We start from the raw sequence: 22,215 nt of genomic DNA on the forward strand, positions 1-22,215 counted from the left end.
CCCACGGCTTCGTCTGCGTCTATTTCATTAATGTATAATTTATTTCGACCAATGATTCTTCGACCATACTATAATATTACATTTTTTTAGATCATTTAAAGAGGAATAATTCTTTCATACATATTTTTTGGGGATCTTAGACCGTTTTTGCAGCGCACGCAACGGAAGCTCTCAAAGATGAATAATTTTCCCCGCTTGTTTCCACATTTTCCCCTGTTTATTCGCCCCTAAAAGTCATAGCGTGATGTTAAATAGCCTATAGCCTTCCTCGATAAATAGGCTATCTAACACTGAAAGAATTTTTCAAATCGGACCAGTAGTTCCTGAGATTAGCGCGTTCAAACAAACAAACAAACAAACTCTTTAGCTTTAGGCCCAATTTCACCAACGTCTATTAGTATTAACAGCTTGTTAAAATGTCATGTCTTCTCTTTCATTCATATAAAAACGAAAGAGGTAACGTGATACTAATTCAAGCATTAGCTTTAACAGTCGTTGGTGAAATTGGGCCTTATAATATTAAGTATAGATTAATAATAATGCTTTTGATTGTTAAACGTCAGATCAAATTATGTAACTAATCAACAACTTTATTGATGCTTTGCTATTGTCAGTAAACCTTAGAATCTGGGCATTTATGAGCTGGTAATTATTTTGAAGCAGTAGACAGAAAAAAACATCTTCAAAAACATCTTCATTTTAAACGGTGGCTTCTTTCCACCGTTTAAAATGCACAGCTGCAAAGTTTTGTTTTGAGAGCACTAAGGCGCGAACCAAATATATTCAACAACTACATAATCAGTCAGTAGTAAGTAAGTCAGTCAACTACATAATTTGTGAAGTACTTGCACTAATATACTTAGCTGAATGCGAAAAACACATCACTAAACTGATTATGATTGGAATGAAGTTCCTTATCGCGCGTTCGGCATAAAAGGGGCTAGGCAGAACGATATTTGACCTCGATACTTTTTTATTAGTACTTGCATGGTAGTGGCAGAGGACGTTGATAGTATTCCTGTGCGTCAACTAAATGGAGTTTTTTGAGAATAAAGTACAGCGACACGTTGTTAGTATTCCTGGGCGTCAATAGATGGTGTTTGTTTTAATTTTTTGAGTGTATATTATGTATACAGTTTTTGGAACATAATAAATAACTTCGTTCCATTCGGGTGTCCCTTGACACCTCTCAAGTTTTTTAACAGTGAAAGTGTCAGCCTGACTTTCGCATTAGTAATAGGCATTTATCAGTATTATCTAAAAGCTGTTCCCAAATCAAAGGCTCATGTAATTAAGCATGATTCTATTTTAATCGCGATACACAGTATGCCCCTGTGTTATGAGCTTAGCAATAATTGTCGGATCTTAATGAAGTAACCGCACTCGGGTTGGTATTGAATATTTAATTACTTATCTTCGCTGATCTTGGGTACGGTTAGCAGAAACGAGCGAACAAAGTTTAAAAACAATTGCGAATTTCAAGAGTAAGGCTGCCTTTCCACCAGAGCTTTACGAAACGGAGGAAGGTCTGGCCGTCGCAGGCTCTTGGTCCAGTGCTATTGCTTGTGATCTCACAGTGTAGCGGCCAAACCGAGTGCCCATATTATATCCGCTATAAATCCAGCCTTAGGCTGCGTTTCCACCAGAGCCTGCGACGGCCAGACCTTCTTCCGTTTCGTAAAGCTCTGGTGGAAATGGCAAATGCATTGTAACGTGATTGTAACACTTTGTGTAAGCTTTAAATAGAACAACGAGCGAGAAAGGTAATTAAAACGTAAAAGTCTAGTGTAAGAGGATATAAAATGTACTATAATATTCATATTTGTAGCAAAATTCACCACATTCTGTGAATAAATGAGTGAGTGCAGATATTAGAGCTACCTTAACACACTGCAGCTTTAATGTGTGCACTCACTTATTTACTTGTTAGTTGTTACATCCGCGGGATGTTCTTCTCTTTAGACCAATTTGTTAATAAATAAATTTATATTAATTTCTCCTAAACCAAGGGTGGCCAAAACGCGGCCCGCGGGCCACATGCGGCCCGCCGTCTGTCACCTTGTGGCCTGCGGAGCCGATCACATTTTTTTAAAGTAAAAAAGTTAATACTAAAATTACCTTATCATACCTTCTATCAAAAGCAAACAACACTTCTTTTCTTTTACTTTTAAAATAAAAGCTCTAACTAATTTCTAATAGGAAAAATTAGTATCCGATTTTTACTTTACATAAAATTTGGTAGTGCGGCCCGGGGTAAAATTCTACTTCCGAATTTCGGCCCAAGTGTCGAAAAGGTTGGCCACCCTTGTCCTAAGCCTTTCTTCCTTTCCACAAATAATAGAGGCGGATTAAGTTATGATTTGAAAATATATCTCTACTATTTCTAATATATTCTCTATTTAAATTAATCCTTCCTCATCTACTAAGATTTAAATTAATGGCAACGAAGTTAAGGATATTATATATTTTTGTAATTTTAACTATTTGCGGTTAAAAAAATCCTGCCAATTGTATTTGGTATTTATCAGATTTTTTTGCTGACCGTACAGACTCAATTTCATTTTAATATAATTCACTTAATAATGTATTATGAATCAAAGAATATTGTTTGCTCTGTTTACATAATGACTAAATAATTATGTGACATGAAAATTGAAATATAAATAAACTATGCAAATATTCATAGAATTTGTTGAAAAAAAACTTCCAACTTCCAGAGAGATTTATTTCTGCGAAAGGAAAGATATATCTTTCTGCAGAATAGATATCTTACTCTCTTATTTTTAAGAAAACTATAAGTTTACTAGATGTCTCGCGCGGCTTCGCCCGCGTAAATTAGGAATTTTACAGAAACCGTACATTTTCCCATAAAAAATATTTCCCCCGTTTTTCCCACATTTTCCTGAGTTTCTTCGGTCGTATTAGTCTTAGCGTGATAATATAATATAGCCTATAGTCTTACTCGATAAATGATCTATCTAACACTGAGATAAGTTTTTAAATCGGACCTGTAGTTCCTGAGATTGACGCGTTCAAGCAAACATACTCTTTAGGCTTATAATATTAGGCAGGTAGATTTTTTTAATTATCGCTTGACAAACTCGAGTCTCGATCTAAAAGATTATGAAATGGTATAATATGGTAGTGATGATGATGATGATGATGATGATGAATGTAATTTGCATAGTAGCATATGCTTTCTGTTCATAAAACATCGCCGAAACTCCCAAACTTGTATCTATAAAGAATCAGGAGTTCTCTCAGCACCTTCCGAACCACGGTATACCAGGTATATCTCGGTGCAAAATCTTACTTGTTGATAGCATATGCTTACAATACTTCTCACGAAACCGAAGTCACCACATGTTTCCCTATAAGTTTTGAGGAGTTCCCTCGATTACTTATGGATCCTTCATCAGATCACCACTTTTGTGAATATAATACCAAATTGGGATGATACCCTATATACCAAAAGAAAAATTTTAAAAATCGGTTAACAAACGGCGGAGTAATCGTTGAATATAAGAAAACGAACATAACACCTCCCCCATTTTGAAAGTCGGTTAAAATTGTAGCCTATGTGTTATTCTGATGTATAAGCTATATTATTGTAAAGTTTCATTAAAATCCGTTCAGTAGTTTTTGCGTGAAAGAGTAACAAACATCCACACATCCACACATCCATACATCCAAACAAACTTTCGCCTTTATAATATTAGTAGGATGTTTAAATCTCAAATTCTATATAGCTATGTTTTTTTCAGGTTCCAAAATGGGGTCCAAGTTCCTCTTGCGCTTCATCCTTGGAGTGGTCCTTCCAGTGATGGCTGGTGAGTAAAAATATTACTATTATTTTTATACTTTATATTTATTTACCAAAAGGGCTGTTAAGTTAATGATAGATTACACTATTTTAGAGTTATCTCTTTCGATCTTCAAAGAATGAAAAGAACGACAAGTCTATGAAGTTATAAGAGCTGGTATTTATCTAGTTTCCGTTTTTTTAGGTAGACCTACGCTTTACATAGTAATTAATGTTAATACTAGTAACTAGTAATAAGCCAATAAGTCTTACATTGTCTTTGTCTGATACATTAAGATATTTACTTCAGAGGCAAACCACCCTAAGTTTCTTTGTTTGTCCATTTTGTACGTGTTATATATTGTTAGTATAGTATGTGTCATCTTTATTTAGATTAGAGTAGTTTCCAAAATTTTTACTTTTCTAGGGTCTGGACCATAAACACTTCAACCAAATCTCTTTGCTGCAGCTTCACGTAGGGAACCCCGAAAAGTGTCTAACATTAAAACGTTGTATACAAATATACTAGGGGTGCTTTAAAAGTACTCTCAATTATTATCCGCTACAGTCGATAGTTAAAGCAATTTCGCCGTTAAATTTAATTACTGGACCTTTTTAGCGGCAATAGATTTTTAAACGTAATTATATTTAGCGAGCTTAATTTTTTGCGAATATTTTTTAATGGAGTGAATTATGAAGTTAATGGACTTGATTATAAATATTGTTTTACTTGTTCCTATTAACTGTAAGAAACTTTTTTAATCTTTTCTATAAAAAACAAACTCAAAACGAGTACCTACCTAAGTAATTAGTTTTAAAAAATTTGACACGACAACGTAAAAATACCTTTTGTAAAAAATAGCCTATGTCATCCGCGGCATCATTTCTAGTCTTTGACATATTATTGAAATCGGACCAGTAAATTTTGATTAGCATGATTTATTCGTAGAGCATGATCTAAGTACTCACAATCTACATTCTACTAGGACAAATACAATGACATTATTAAACATAAACCGCTAAAATTATTACCCTTACAGGACGATTTCTATTATAATTCGGATTTCGGCATTAAGCGCATACTTATTAATGATGCCGACAAAATAGTACTTTTTTATGACACCTAGACATCAAGCGGGGATAAATTTTTTCCGCGTTCACCCTACCGTGTGTTGGATAGTTTTTAATTTAAAAATATTATGAGTAATCCTACACCTAGTAGAGTATTCCTAAAAATATTTTCCAATTTAGTGATCTATTTGTGAAATATTAAGTTTTAAAGTTGAAAAAATCGTTCCCCCTTCTAACCAGTTAAACGGTTGCTTCTGGAAATGTGAAAAAGTTCACGAAAATAGAAAATATGCTGAATTTAAAAGTACAACCATCACGGCTAAGAAGACTTCAAAAGTTATTGAGTAATAGTCGATCAACTAAAAAAAATGTATTCGGCGAAGTATAAAGGAACTTTTCGTTTAAATTCCTTTGAAAGTAACTGAGATGATGTCGTTAGTAGTGTAAAACACGTTATAAATGTACATTCATTGACCTTACAAAAAATATTAAAAACTGGCGGTATTACGGAACCCTATATTGCGCGTGGCCAAAAAGGCGACACGCACGGTTTTCTTCTATTCTTCGCCGTAATCTTTGTCCTCGATATTTAAACATCCTATGGAAACTCTTGGGATTTTGACCATAAATATCAGTATTTAAATAGGTTACCAAAAATACCTCATTAATACTTTGAGAATTAATAATAAACCTTAAATAATATTTTAACGATCTCAATAATTATTATTCTATGCTAAAGATTTGTTTACTTATTAAAATTAATTGCGTCACGATATTCCAAATTCAAAATCGTCGGCCATCTTTGTGCCTCATCCACTGCGGCGTGAAAGGGGCTGTCTTTGAAGTGGCGATAACGAACTACGTAATGTTTGAGTGATAAATTTTGGGGAACGTGTATTTATTTCGTTTTTTGTGACGGCCATAACGAATAGGGTTGTAGAGCTTAAATTATGTACAGTTTTTGCTGGCTTTTACTGGACAGTAGACGGACATTTTTTCGGTGTTTGTTTCAAAAAGATAGAGTACGGGTACGATTTTAAACATAACTGTGTTGTGCTAGAATGCTAGATATTACGTCGTTAGTCTCGAAACCGAAACATTTAATTATTACTTAGTTAACTTTAATTACATGAAGATTTTCACTTCTTAGATAGGATTTTCACTTAAGCTCCATACATTTTCTGTCAAAATTATCATTAAACTCAGAATAAAGTCAAGTTAATACCAAACATCTCTGCGTGCCCTTTTAAGTATCCCCTGTCCTTTTTTGCCTCAATAGTACTTTCATACTGAACTTCACAAAATTGGCGCAGTGTGAGGCGATAGCCAACAGTCACACTTTCATATCCATACTAATATTATAATTATGCGAAAGTGTGTCTGTCTGTCTGTCTGTCTGTTACCTCTTTGCGACCAAACCGCTGAACCGATTTTGCTGAAATTTGGCATGGAGATACTTTGAGTCCCTGGAAAGGACAAAGGATACTTTTTGTCCCAGAAAAATGTACGGTTCCCACGCGATAAACGAGTTTTGACGCAACGGAGTTGCGGGCGTCATCTAGTCGTCTATCGCGCGGGAACCGTACATTTTTCCGGGTTAAAAAGAATCCAGCTATGTCCTTTCCGGTACTCAACGTATCACCAGGTATCACTATATCCCAGCAAAATCGGTTCAGCGGTTTGGTCGCGAAGAGGTAACAGACAGACAGAAATAACATTCATAATATTAGTATGGAGGTATGGATTGATTCGTTGTGTTTAGACTTTAGGGGATAGCTAGAAATTACCTTTTATTATTTGGCAAGGTTTTGAGATTTTTCAATTTGACCTTAGATTTGGGGGGGGGGGGTCATGTCCCCTGTGACCGCCCCTTTCGTACCACACCTGTATGGTTTTGTTTTGGATTTCATTCCTATTGAAAAAAGTGTCTCATTTAACGAAGAGTTTCTGAGCAGCAGCTGTGTTTATTCAAAACCTTTTGCCAATTCGCTTAATTTGTATTGTGCTACTTTTTGTGGTATGAAATACTCATTTGACTAAAAGCCGTGTAATTCTTCTTTTGAAATATCTGACTACCTGGCGTAAGGTTTAAAATTTAAATACTTAGTAGCAGGTAACTTTTTAAACTTCACATTTTGCCTATCCAATATCTTTTTGTCTATTTTTCAATGACTTGTTCTAATTATAGTGCGTTGCAGATTATCACTTCTTATTATAATCTTTTGAAAGAAAGAAAGAATGACGTCCATCCGATGGATCTAAACTTATGCATTGATCTAGCTGATAAATAATTAAATTAAATAAAGGCCTGTTTACCACTCCTGATAAGTGCCGAATAGGATATTCACTGCTTAACTTGACAGATCAAGTATGGAGAATCTATCAAAAAAGTTGTGAATAGCCTATTCGGCACTTTATCAGAAAGTGGTGAAACAGGCCGTAATTATTGTAACTTAATGTGGGCTGCAGCCTACATTAAGTTTACTTAAATTATTTCTTAACCTTTCAATTTTATTGACAACTTCAATCGAATTCGACAATCAGCAACTTAAGCCCAGTAGTCAAGATGGCAGGCAGACGTCACTATCCAATTTAACATGAAAAAGGGCTGGAGGGATTATCGAAGTGTCACTTTGTCACTTTTGACAGCCCTACGGCCGGATGCGCAGGTAGCCGCACGCACACATACATAAACACACACACACACACACACACACAGTGCACACACTCGCGCGGGGTAAAAAGACACTAATCCAGTAGCGTACAAAAACTAGTCCCTCTCCGAAGTTATGATGTGAAAAGTATCATGTCGTTTGTCGGATATCGTTGTTTTGATTTATGTTACTGGTTCCAGGAGGAATCTGAAACCTGTTGGTTAGGCATATAAGTACTGAGTGTGTAGGTATTACGTAAGTATTGCGACAAAGAAAAAAAAACATACTAATATTATAAATATGCGGAAGTGTGCCTGTCTGTCTGTTACCTCTTCAGTCTTCATGTCTTAACCTCTGTAACGATTTTGCATGAAATTCGGTATGGAGATACTTTGAGTCCCGGGAAAGGACATTGATATTTTTTATCCCGGAAAAATTTACGGTTCCTGCTCGATAAACAAAATTTGGTAGTTGAAAATAAATGATTTTAAAATTACTTACTGACGATTCATCTAATATCTATTTTATTCGAATTATTCGGGAACAGCCTGGCAAGAAGGAACGTGGAAGTTAACATTGTACTTAATTTGTAACACTTGCGTTTTAATTCACAAAAAGAAATACACTTATTTTATTGCATTTTTACGTACTTACTCAAATTAATACTTCCAACTCAACATCTAAACAGATTTAAGATCGGAAAATAAAAAGAAACATGAAAATTATTGTAGAAGCAAAAGTATTGGAAAATCGACGCAAATTAATTTTTTATTTCTCCAGTAAAAAAAAACATAAAAAATAATGTGCAAACCCATTAAGACGGAGTGAATTTGCGTCTGTTTTCCCTAATGTTGATTTTATTGCGAGTGCTAAAGGAGAGCTATGTGGACGCTTAATTGAAGTAAGAACTTTCAAAGGATAAGTGAAAAAGATGAGTTTACTTGTTGCTATTTTTTACCTATAGAATACGGAAAATCGGGATACAAGTTGACAAATATTTAGTTTCTTTAAATATATTATCTGTGTTAGTGTAAGCTTAGTAATATTTAGGCTATTCTAACTAATTTTATAAATCTAAAGAGTTTGTTTGGTTGAACGCTATAATCCCAAAAACTAACGAATTAAAGACTTCTTTCAGAGTTAGATAGGCAATTTTTGCGGAAGCTGTATCATCACTCTAAAGGTGGCTTTCGGATCTTTGCCGCGAGCGACCGCGACCGACGAAAATTCAAACGAAATGCCACTTTATGACATGGGCGATAGGTTTCATTTTACTCTACCAACTAGCTTTTACGCCGCCGCCGGCGGCAGCATGGGTCGCCACCAAAATGTCAGTAGAAAATGACACTTACTCGTATATTATATATCATAAAGCAGCATTTTATTTGAATTTTCACCGGTCGCGGTCGCTCGCGGCAAAGATCCGAAAGCCACCTTAAGATCAAAACGTCGCGTCGCCTGAAAATTATTGTGTAATTTATAAAACAAATTATTGGTAAAGAAAGGTATTATAATATTATGTAAAATTAACACCATATTTCAGCCCCTACACATACCATGCCGAACTTGTACTATGTTTTGTGCTCATTTAATACGTAAGAAAAGATACTTACTTGATATACTACTACCAAACATTGAATAACAATGATGTATGTATTCACCATGTGGATATTTTTAACCGACTTCCAAAAAGGAGGACTTACACCTTTACTCAGAATATAAGTAGTACATCTAATATCTTTTAGATATGTATAATATTGTAATATACATAATATAAGCTAATTTTAAGTTTCCTTCGATGGAATTTCACAGTACCTAGTATTTTATTAGACATTGGGCAGACTCTCTAATCTCTATGACTCTATTTTTGGCAAAGACCTATGATTTTGGACATTTATGAGCATTTTGCCCATCTCTTATAACAAAGAATTTCTCACAACAAACTACGGACATCCATAACAGCGGGTAGAATGCAAAAAACTTGTTTGCATTCCTTAGCCGAGATTGCGATGCAAAAATAAACCCCGCCGTCCTTGGCTAAGCTCGAATTTTGATCCTAATATGACGCATCCTTTGTCATTACTTAATTTAAACCCTCCTCCCTTGCGTTAAAGTTTAAATTTACTTGTTGTACAGGTAACAGCTTAATCTCCGAGCCGTGAATCATTCGATTGATTTTATCTGTTGTTTTTGTCAATTGCGCCGCTTACGGCAGGAGGAAGGAATATTATAATGTATGGAAACTCTTAAGTGGTGTTTAAACTTCGAGGTTTGGAAGGTACAAGTTACAATTAAAGTATTTTTGAAGTCATACTCGTGCCAGGACACGTATCCCTACTGAAATTTTTTGTTTATCTCTTTTAGAACTTCGCTTGCACAAAACATTTTCGGTTAATAACTTAGAAAATAGTTTTTTTTTAATGAAATAAAGGGGCAAACGAGCAAACGGGTCGCCTGATGGAAAGCAACTTCCGTCGCCGCCCATGGACACTCGCAGCATCAGAAGAGCTGCAGGTGCGTTGCCGGCCTTTTAAGAGGGAATAGGGTAATAGGGGAGGGTAAGGATGGGAAGGGAAGGGAATAGGGGAGGGTAGGGAAGGGAATAGGGTAGGGGATTGGGCCTCCGGTAAACTCACTCACTCGGCGAAACACAGCGCAAGCGCTGTTTCACGCCGGTTTTCTGTGAGAACGTGATATTTCTCCGGTCGAGCCGGTCCATTCGTACCGAAGCATGGCTCTCCCACGTAAATCCAAGAAACTCAATTTTTTGGTGGTGGTAAATCATTTTAATCTTTTGTTTTAACTTTTTGTTGTTCACTGCGAGTTTCTTACGCCGTTTCTTCTAGAATCAGTGGTAGGTATCGTAGACTTTCCAGATAGAGTTACTTTGTAACCTATTCGGAAATAAAACTTTTTTTTAATTAAATATTTATCAAAATATTATACAACAAAGTATTGTCCAATAATTAATCCAAAAACAAAATGATCTCTATCTACTATTAAAATAGAAGCCTGCCATGGATGAGTGAATACACATTTGCGCTTTATATATCATCGATGCCCATAAATATTCCATAAAATGGGGGTTGTCAGGTTTTTTATGGGTCGCTTCCGCGAAATAAATTATTAGGGACATAGATTTTACATGCTTTTCAAACTCAGACATATCAAAAATATAGAGACACAAGTGTTTTGGCTGTAGCCGTAGCATTATTTATTTGAATCAATTTTTTAACAGTTTTGTTTGGTTAAACAAAAATATATAAAATGAATCTGTACAGGATATTATAGTCAATTATACTTTTGATAGGATTTTTAAGAGTAGGTAATAGATAATCACATAAAAATTTAAAATTAAAAAAAAAAGAAAAAAAGCTAATTTTATGCAAATTAAAACATTTTTTTTGTCTAATATTCGTCGTATCCTATCCCCTTATGAAATCTTTGGATAAACAAACACGGATTTGTGAATTTGAGTGTGTATTACCAGCATCGACAGGTCGTGACTACAAATCAAATTCAGAATATCCGTAGGCGGTCAGCCCTTCGACATTCGTACACTGACATACTGACAGCACGATTGCTATGTAGATTGTCACCTATCAGTTACATTGATGCTATTTTTGTGTGGTTAAAATTAGACTTATCAGTACAAGACCGGATCCAAGACGTTTGGCTGGAGCTTCCACGCTTCGAAGCTTGGCATAAGTGGTATAATTGATTTTGTTTATACAGGGTGTTACAAAACTAAGTGATAATCTATACTATCTATACTAATATTATAAATGCGAAAGTATCTCTGTCTGTCTGTCTGTCTGTCTCGCTTTCACGCCAAAACTACCGAACCGATTGTAATGAAATTTTGTATACAGATAGTCTAAAGCCTGAGAAAGGACATAGGCTACTTTTTTACTGGAAAAAAGGGTTGTAAGGGGATGAAAATACGAAAATTTGTTCAAATTAAGTTAGTTCCAAAAATTCATACTAGATGGCGCCGTGCGTCTCTTACATCGCGCTAACGCTTGCCCAACATCTTTCTATAAGATCGTTATTTCTTTTTTACGTTATTTAATAAGTCAGTACTTTATATTATATACAGTGATACAGTGACGTAACCTTAAACCTATCAATGATAAATAGTTTATGGGTAAAGTTGTGTAATTGGGGGGCTAAATAAGCTATAAAATTTGGCTTAAAATATAGTTTATTTAAAAAAAATGAAATATTATGTGCACACTGCACAGCTGTTTTGATTTAAGGGGTACCAGGGTTTTTTTTATAAAAGCGTCAATTGTTGATGATAATTATGTATCTGAAGTTTGGAGTGAAATTGGTGCAAATCAGTTTATCAGTAAGTCGAGACCGAAAATTATTTTTAACGAAGTTGATCATCGAACATGCTTGGTCCGCACACAATGGGTCGGCGGTCCGGATGCGGACCGCGGTTCGCCATTTGGTGACCACTGATATAGGGTACCTGTACACTGTACATACTCTTAAGGAGAGGTCTTATCTCAATCCAAAACGATAACCTTGTACACAACCAAAGACCAAGCGTGTAGGCATCGCAATAAGATTCATTTTACCTTAGCATAAAATTGTAGTTTCTAGGGGCGGATCTTCTCTATATTTCATGTTTTTTTTAATATCTTTCTAAATAGATATTAAGAAAAAAGATTGTTCGGCTAAGACCTTTGTGAAATAGATTCATTAACAATTTATTAAAATAAAATGTAAGTTATTCTTGTTAAATACTTATATTTCGATGACAAAGAGTTTTGTCAGAGGTGAGTTTGTAATTTCGAATTACAGCGAAAGTATTATTTTTTATTAAAATGTTTATGGCTTTAATCATTTTAATATTGTTCTCTATATCTCATTTTTTTTTACATTTCGTTATAATATTGGAACTAGGTAAATCGGGTGTCGAGAAAGAACAAAACGGATAAAACCTCGCCTTAAGTATTATCACTTAGTTTTTAATATTTTTGGTGTACCGTTTCAATTATGTTTTGACTATGACTGTAAAAATAATTCAATTTGTAACAGTTCTTGACATTCCATTACAGAGATCGAAATGGAGTTCACCAAGTCTCCCGAATCCGTGACTGCACCGGTTGGTGATACCGTCACGTTCGAGTGTGCAGTCAAGGTGCCGGGCGAGCGACTGGCCTGGCGGTGGAGGCCAGTCGGTGGACACCAGTGGAACGACTGGAAGGACATCGCTGGCGCCAACGACAAAGACAGCGTGTCCACAAGACTGATGGTGGAGATCAAAGAGGATAAACCTACTGCGCTGTACCAGGTAAGAAAGAAAAGGGCGCTTTCGTGCTTTCTTCATAATATACAAGACGTAAAACTCCGTTGCGCTAAAATTCGTTTATCGTGCGAGATTCTTCTGGGATAAGAAGTATCGAATGTCCTTTTCCGAGACTCAAAGTTTCCACATACCAAATTTCAGCAAAATCGTTTCACCGGTTTGGGTGTGAAGAGGTAACAGACAGACAGACATACAGACAGACAGACAGACAAACTTTCGAATTTATAATATTAGTATGGAAGTATGGATGGGTAGATGGGGCAATGCAGCAGGTAGCACCTGGACAGTGTACTAGACGGGAGGAACAGGGAAAGGTGGAAAGCCCTGAAGGATACCTTTTGTCTAAAAAATAAAAAAATAATAGCATTAACCTTGACCAATAACGTTTCAAAATCAGAGTTGAATCATCAGAGTAAAAGGCACAACTTTATTTACCAACCTCAGAGAAAGAACTAGGATTTCTAGTAAAACAAGAAAGAACTACAGTTGTATAGGCTTTTGTTGTGATTCCGCAAACAAGTTTGTAGAGCAAATGACGTTTTTCTCGACTCCATCGGATTAGTAGGAAACCTTTCGTTTGCTGTATTTTTTTAATCATAGCCGCAGAATGCAGATAGAACAAAACGTCGTCAAAGGTATTATCGCGGAGCCGTCAATGCGTTCACGGAATGAAATACGAAAGAAAAACGATAGGAATGCGAAATTACATTTCGGAAAGGAATCCCATAAAAGTTGGATTTCCAGAGAAAAATTTTCAATTCACTTTTTGTTGGTAGTTAACGTGGGATTGAAAACTCGTTTAAATATGTTTATTGTGGACTGTTTTAAATAGTTTTTAGGTATGCGCTGAAGCAGTATTTATGATTTAGTTACGCTAATATAACTAATATCCTTGTGTAGGTAATGTAATTAAGTTACTGCACATCATTGTTTTTTCTTGTGTATTTCATATGAAATATCTGAAATATATAGACTATGAAAGTGTGTCTTGTCTGTAACCTTAGCACCTTTCAACCATTGGTTCTGATTAATATGATTTTTGCGAGGGAAACACTTAGGGGCCCCGGAAAGGGCATTATAGGTCTACCAGAATCTGAATGCAAAAAGTGAGAAAATAAATTGACTCTAGCAACACAGGGGTAATTTGAATAAAACATTTTGATCCTTTTTTTCCCTGTAGCGGCTTATTCTGTGTGTAAAACATGAAAATATGAAAAATTTATCCAATGCTCAAGGATATTTTTTGAAAATCTGCCATCATTTTCCATCAGATTCTGGTAGACCTATAGAATGTTTTACGGTTCATGCAACGAAGTAGGCAACATCTAACGTAATATAAATCTTATTATTGAATTTTTACTGACGTTAACTTGATGCTCTATTATAGTCTCTTCATTCATCATACGAAAAGTCTATAAACAAATCTTTTCATTTCAGTGCGTAGTCTGGTACGGCGCGATAAGCTTGGTGTCCATACCGGCCAAGCTGTCCATAGCCAAGCTGGATCTAAGTCGGAATGTCCCAGAGAAGAGAGTCATCACGGCACCACTAAATAACAATGTGGTGTTGCACTGTAAGGAACCACTTTCGGAACCACCGGCAGTTTTAAGCTGGTGGAAAGAAGAGAAGGTAAGATTTTATGTGAAGTAGATTGTCTCTCATTTGGACGCCGCGCTGTTTAGCAATTGTGTATCATCTATACATCTATACACACATATAAATAAAATTGAAGTGTCTGTTTGTAATATTGAAAGAACTGTTTCTTACTACATGCATATGAATATTTAGACGGTACTTACACCAAAATAACAATTTTTAGAATTTTTGTCTGTCTGTTTGTTCCGGCTAATCTCCGAAATGGCTGGACCGATTTTGACGGGACTGTTATTGGCAGATAGCTGATGTAATAAGGAGTAACATAGGCTACTTTTTAACCGACTTCCAAAAAGGAGGAGGACATATTTTTACTTTTTTATTTTTTACCTATGTATTTTACATTTTGTTGACGCGGACGAAGTCGCGGGTTACAGCTAGTCACACATAAAATACTTATTGAGTTATGAATGCAGTCATGTTCTTTAGATCATTTAGATCAAGACTGTATTCATAAGGGTGAAGCCAAACGAGCGTAATTTGTGAGTTGTGAGTCGCAGAATTTCGGCTGGCAGAAATTCTGCTGCATTCAGTTTCATACAAAAGTCCTGTTTGATTCACACGAGCGTAATTTTGTGAGTCATGATTTGTATGAAAATATATTTACGCGACAGAAGTTCTGCGACTCACGACTCACAAAACTACGCTCGTTTGGCTTCAGCCCCATGGCTTAAACAAAAAAATTGTTGGTTAATACACAAATGCTTAACAGGTACCATTTCTATTTTGTGTCAAGCAGATTGGATCTTATTTCTATTCTATCGCAATCAGATTTTTTAGTTACCTACCTGTACCTTAGGATAAATTTATTGGTAGGCAGATGGCGGATCTACGTTATCTTGGTCAAGTTATTTGAAGGCAATGTCAGTCACGATTTGTCGGTTGGTTCGACCAAATTACGTATGTCCATTTGCCTATGAGTCAGTTTCCCTGAATGTCATCAAGCAGATTGTCTCTTATTCCTATTTAATACTACACAGATCTTCTACTAATTGACCAAAGTCTTGCGGTATCCCCGCAACGCTAGAAAACTTCTACAAAATTTCTAAAATCTCCTACAATTTTTTTTTAATTTTTAGACGATTTTTTAACATACCAGTCCCAAAAGCTAGTTGGTTCTGAAAGCTGGTCCAGCTCGCAGCAAACAATATCGGATAGTAACCCAAGTGTCTTTTGATGTAATCTAAATGAATCCATCATCCGCGAAATCTCCTTATCAAATTATGTTCAATTAAAACGACCCAATTAAGTAAGAAGTTCTAAGCGCCATATAATGGGAATTGGGAGTGTCCGGGTAAAACCGTTTTAGTTATGTCAAGACTTTTCCAATAAGTTCGCGGTCCTCTATTCCGAGCCGACAATTTTGGGAGCTCCTTAATTGTCCCCAAATCGGGCAGCGTTTAACTTTTTACTCACATTTTCGAGTCAATTTCAAGCTACGTCAGGTAAGCTTTTGAATTCTTTTGTGTTTAAAATCGCCGAGTCATTATCAAACTCAAGGGTGAAGTAAAATATACAAGCAATATTCAGTACATTTTGTTAGAAATAAAAAGAAATCGGCCAAGGGCGAGTTGGACTCGCGCACGAAGGATTTCGTACCATTCTAGAGTAAAAATAGGTAAAAAATGTATTTTTTAGTATGGTAGCCCACCTTTATTTTTTATTATATTTAAATTTTATTATTAATTATTAAAGTATAAATACAACTGAGTATTTTGTGAACATTTCAAGTGCCTACGTATTGCCATTATTGATATCGAGCAAAAAATAGGAAAAAAAAATACGTTTGTTGTAAGGGGTGGGCCCCCCTTAATTATTTAATTTATTTTGTTTTTAGTATTTGTTGTTAAAGCGGCAACAGATATACACAATCTGTGAAAATGACAGAAATATAGCTCCAGCGGTTCTTGAGATACAGCCTCCAGGCTGTATCTCAAGACAGACAGACGGACAGACAGTAAGGTAAGTAATAGGGTCCCGTTTTTACTCTTGGGGTACGGAACCCTAAAAATGAGACGCAGACACTTTGCGAAGATTTTTTCACAACAATTTCTACAACACTACAACTCTAGACCAATTTGCAAGGGGTTCAATAAATATCATGTTGTCTACTTCGTTCTGCGTTGTAGACATGATATTTTGACAAACGTTTGCCAATTCTGGCCTAACTCCTAACTGGCGCCTTGTACTATTATCTATTCTGTGCTGGCGCCAGTGGACCGAGTGCCATGATTTTTTAACAACTTTTAGGGGTCCCGCAAACCCCTGAACACGCCACACGGAGTGCTGGTCATCAACAACGCGACAGTGGACAACAGCGGGACATACGGTTGTTCAGCCACCAACGAGCTGAGTGGACAGACCGAAGATTTACCTGAGAGGATCTTCCTGAAGGTGCAGCATGAGGGGAACGGTGGAACCAGGTATTTAAAAAGATAAGGAGGTAAACTAGACTATAAAATTAGACGGAAGGGGAAGCATCCCCTTAGCAACAGCTCATGGATGTTTCTTAGCAATATTCAAAGAGCTCCTTGCAAGTCTTAAGTCAGTTTTTTCGAAGAAGGTATTTTCATACGTACTTCACTTTTTGAACGGGAACTAGCTCGGAGAAAAACCGTCGTTAGTACAATATTTAAACATCTGCTATAAACCATAAATTGAAGAATCGGGGATTTAAGTCTTATCCCATAAGTATAGAACAAAATCTTTTCTTACAACATCTTTACTTACTTTTATAAACGTCAGGCTTAGTATAAGAAAATTATGGTACGCAGCTGTTTACTTCCATCAAGGCTCCCTAGGATAATTGATTTACCACAATACATTAATGCTTTACTTCATTTACATTAATGCTCTATGAAAGGATTTACCACAACACATAACATAATATTATTTTACAGATTCCTCGAAAGCAAAGACTACGTCGGCACTATAGACCGCGACGGAGCTCTCACCAAGTCCGTCCGACCTGATGGTTGTCTGCGACTGTGGTGTGGTGTCGTAGAGACCCCACCACCTAAGGTCACCTGGTATCGGGACAACCGGATGGTGTCGAGAGACCATACGCTGGTGGTGGCGCCGTTTACGCCTGAGGAAGAGGTGGGTTTTGCTGAAATTGGTTCTCTAATGTACATTACTGATATAGCTTACCGTAAAAGCACCTATTGCTTGATTGTGCTTCCCGTTAATTGTAATCATTAATTACATCTTTGTTCCTTTAATAATTATATTACTTCCGAGCCAAATTCTGAATTCTCAAATTATTATTAAGTATTAGAACCTTTCAGCTATAAAATTCCCACACCGACCGGTTTCGGTGACGGTAGCCGGTTTCATCGAAGCCGGCTTTTACGCAGGAGTAATTTTATAGTACCTCCTTTTACTCTCATAACACTGTGGGATGGACGATCGACACGACTGGCGAGGGATCAGGCGTAGGGCCGACTTTTTACATGCCCATCCGACGCATGGATCATCTTACTTGTTAGACAATCAGATAATCAGCCTGCATTGTCCTAACCAAACTTGGAAATAACATGTTTCCAATCCGGGAATTGAACCTGCGACCTCTGTTCTTTCACCTATTAAAAACTTCCAAACTTCCAGGCAGCGCCGGTTTTGGTACTACCAGCGCCTTGGCGAGATTTCTTCGGCGCCCAGGCTGCTGGTGGTGCCCCTTTTTGTTTGCCGTCGGCGCCCCGTTTTATATGCAGCCCTGGGCGGTCACCCCGCATCGCCTCCTCTAACGCCGCTACTGCTTCCAGGGTATATACACGTGCTCCTCATCATCAACAAGCGGAGTCAGTCGATCCTGGAAGGCGATATCTCTCCAAGCGCCGAGCTGGGAGGGGACAGCCAGCAGCGTCAACGCCAGCGAAGGGGACACAGCCCATGTGTCGTGTGGCGTACCCCATGGTACACCCAAACCCCTCGTCCACTGGCTCCTAAACGCGGAAGCTATTAAGACTGGAAAAGGGATTAGAACCACAGGTATTTTATTTATTTATTTATTTAAGTGCCAAAACTTACAGCATTGTAAAGACTACACCAAAATTACATAAATTTTCTAAACATAATATATGAAATATCTTTTACGTTATATCTTTATCTAGATAGATCTTTTAAACTTCTCATCGATTCAGAATGTATCGAATTTTAACAGTGTATAAGCAATTCACATAATTACCTATATTTATAATATAATATTCCACTAGCTATATGACCGAGCTTTGCTCGGTATTCGATAAAATGCGAATAAAATGACATTTTCTAAAAACGATTCCTAGCTAGATCGATTTATCGCCCCCGAAACCCCCTACATACTAAATTTCATGAAAATCGTTGGAGCCGATTCCGAGATACAAGAATTGCTCGTTTAAAGATATATAATTAGATAGAGATAGATTTAGCGCAGTCGGTAGGATACAACTAGCGTTATTATTTCAAATTGTAATAATATTGTATATCTCTTAACAAATCGTGAAATATAGTACAAACATTAAAAGTTACTAAGACGAAACTTGCAGTTTAATCCCTAATTCATCTGAAAATGGAGCTCCGTGAACAGATGAATATTGAACGATCCCACGTCCAAATTCCGAATCGTCAAATGAGCCAAAATAATCTTATAGTGCATGCAAACGGCATTTTGAATAATGCGTCCAAATATTCGACCGAATACGCATCGGATTACAGTGGCACGGGCATAATCACGAAATGGCGTACATACGACCAATAATAGGTTTTGGAATGAAGTGTTGATTTTGTGTGCAAAATATTGCGTTCGATTTGCGCGGCTCGGATGTCTGTAAGCCGAGATTTTAAGGTGCCGTTTTCGGAGGATGAAAAGTTTTTTTGCTAACCAATGCTTCTACAAAATATAGAGGCACCTTTAATTTTTTTTAATTACTTTTGATGAGGTAAAGAAAACAAATAATCGGTCAAGTGCGAGTCGGACTCGCGCACGAAGGGTTCCGTAGCGTTATAGAGCGCAAATAGTGAAAAAATTGTTTTTTGTATGGGAGCCCTTTATTATAAATTATTTTATTTTAATTTTATTATTTAATACTGTAGGACACATATAATTAAGGATTTTGTGAAAATTTTAAGTGTCTATATGTTGCCAGTATGGATTACGAGCCAAAAAGATAAAAAAAATTAACGTTTGTTGCATGGGTGCCCCCCTTACGGCGATGTGGTTGTTGCAACTACGTAAAATGGGTTTTTTAAAACACGTTTTTAGTAAAGGAAATGTCATTATTTAAGTATAAAATAAGTACCGTTTTAAAATTGAGAAAATTTCCAATACGCAAAGGTATATCAGTACACAATTTGAAAAATTCTGCTCGATAGAAAAAAATCTCAGAGATGACTCTTATAACGCTGTTTTTCATAATTAAATCATTTTATGGCTAAATTATACACTTTCTAGAAAAAAAAACAAAAAATGTGGTGTATGTGTCGTAACTTAACGTAAACGATTTGATATTATATTTGATTTGTGTAATACTAAAAACAAAAGGTTTTTACTCCTATTTTCTATTATCAAGGCACGCGGTGAGTGCGTGAAAGCCACTGTACAAGGCGCGCTGATATGAATGTTATTTTAATGTTTTTAACGTCGATATTCGTACTGACAGACATCGACCTGCTAATTTTAGGGCCTACTGGGCCTTAAATATTAATTTTATTTTGTTTTTAGTATTTGTTGTTATGGCGGCACCAGAAATACATCATCTGTAAAGATTTCAGAAGTCTAGCCGTCTGTCTGTCCATCTGTCTGTCTGTCTCCAAGTTGTAACTCAAGAACCGCTCTTGAGTTACAGCTTGGAGACAGACAGACAGATGGACAGACAGATGGACAGACAGACGTACAGACATCGAAGTCTCAGTAATAGGGTCCCGTTTTTACCCTTTGGGTACGGAACCCTAATAAACGGGTTATATTATGCGGACTGCCGCAGTTCATAGAGACGTATCTCTGTCTTCTTCTTAATAATTAATTATTTAACTCTTAATAATTAATATATACTTTTACATAATAAGCTCTATTCATTTTTTGTCATCCTTTTCAACATGTAAAAGTTAAATAACCGTGAAAGCTCAGAAGTCAGGCATTACAAATGTACTAAAAATAATTGTGCATAATTTTTTCTTGACTATAGAATTATTACAATTTGACCTTTTAAGACAATATATACCGTCTTTAAGATATACCGTCTTAAGAGCAAGAAATTAAAACATCCGAGTTAAGAAATGTTGTAAAATACTGTATAAAACTGTTGAAGCAACACCATCGCTGTAAGGTTTCATAATTTATTTGAAATACAAAAGCGAATCCGTAATATAAAGACTATTCATGGAGATCTAGAACAAACTAACTTCTTAGTTCTTACAAGGCTCTGTTAACTTCAGCTACCTGAGTCGCTAGCTTGTAAACAAAATAAATTTAGTTTGGGGTATAGATGTAGGAACTCGTAGATAAGACAGTAAGTTCTGAAACTCAACCCACTATAATGATATCTAGAATCGACGTCATCCTGTCGATTTTGTTTCGAAATATACACCAAAGAATTGCATTGGCGTATATTCTGATTGCGATGTCATTATAGTTAATACGTCATATAGTCCGTCAAGAAAGTGAAGAAATTAAAAAGTGGCAACTGGCAACATCGTAGTGTCATCCTTTTTTTTTTCTTAGATTGATTTGAAAGGCATGATGACACTACGATGTTGCCACTTTTTAATTTCTTCACTTTCTTGACAGACTATAGTTGTCGCATAAGTACACAAGATGGCGTCGAACAAATCATGTCTTGTGCATTGGACAGTTTACTGGGTTTTATTTCGGAACCTGAACTATAAATCGAAATTTGAATTTATTTTCGAATCAATTTAAATTTCAATCGTTTCTACAGGTTATTAAACCTTTTCGGCTCGACTTTACATGGCCAGATTTCCGAAATCACGTGATGATTAGGACTGTACTAAGGACGCTACAATTAGATGCAAGGCTAATTGGCAATTAACGTTGAACTTCGAGGCTTCGGCATGGGTTTCTGAGCTCTGTCATATACGAAGCGTTAGGTCATTATAGTACCTAGTACTCTGCTGGTACGTACCTGTACAATTATTGACCTAATAGGAACAGATATAACGTTGCACGATATGTACCTTATACAGGGTGTAACAAAACTAAGTGATAATACTTTAGGGTGTGTATGTGTTCCTTGTAATTTTTTATTTTTTTTTAATTATAAAAAAATAATAAAAAAATTATAATACTAGTATATTGCATAAATGTAAATAAATGAAAATATAAATTATTTAAAAAAAAAATAACTTTAGAAATGTAAATATTGTCTATAAAAAAATATAAGTATTATAAATAAATATTGTGGTAATAACGACATAAGGAATAAAAACTAAGATTTTAGATGCGAATTAATTTAAACAATACTGTACTAATATATTAAGTAATATTTTTATAAAGTAATCATAATATCAAATATACTTAATAAAATATCTGTGATGTTATGCAAGCTATCATAATAATGTACGCAGATGTAATGTAATCTTTTAAGGAATTAATAAAGGCTTTTTTATTTTATTTGTGTTCCTTGTAGAGAGTTCACTGTGAAAGTGGCAGCGCTGAAATACCAATTTTTTTCACTTTTGTATGGGGAAACTCGTGACGCTGGGGCTCTTGCCCATAC

At 36.0% G+C, this 22,215-nt stretch overlaps 1 protein-coding gene across 1 annotated transcript in view; it reads left to right on the top strand.

Annotated features, from left to right (window-relative positions):
* The window catches only part of LOC121734856 (interference hedgehog-like), an 87,804-nt gene that overhangs the window by 39,912 nt on the left and 25,677 nt on the right, over positions 1–22,215 (top strand). The window contains exons 2-7 of the mRNA XM_042125493.1: positions 3,765–3,830; positions 12,597–12,832; positions 14,285–14,476; positions 16,751–16,923; positions 17,401–17,599; positions 18,265–18,490. Of these exons, the coding sequence (XP_041981427.1) occupies positions 3,773–3,830; positions 12,597–12,832; positions 14,285–14,476; positions 16,751–16,923; positions 17,401–17,599; positions 18,265–18,490 (1,084 nt within the window). The 5' untranslated portion in view covers positions 3,765–3,772. The remainder of the gene's footprint in view (positions 1–3,764; positions 3,831–12,596; positions 12,833–14,284; positions 14,477–16,750; positions 16,924–17,400; positions 17,600–18,264; positions 18,491–22,215) is intronic.

The sequence above is a fragment of the Aricia agestis genome, chromosome 16 (genome assembly GCF_905147365.1).
Source record: "Aricia agestis chromosome 16, ilAriAges1.1, whole genome shotgun sequence".
Lineage (NCBI taxonomy): Eukaryota > Metazoa > Arthropoda > Insecta > Lepidoptera > Lycaenidae > Aricia > Aricia agestis.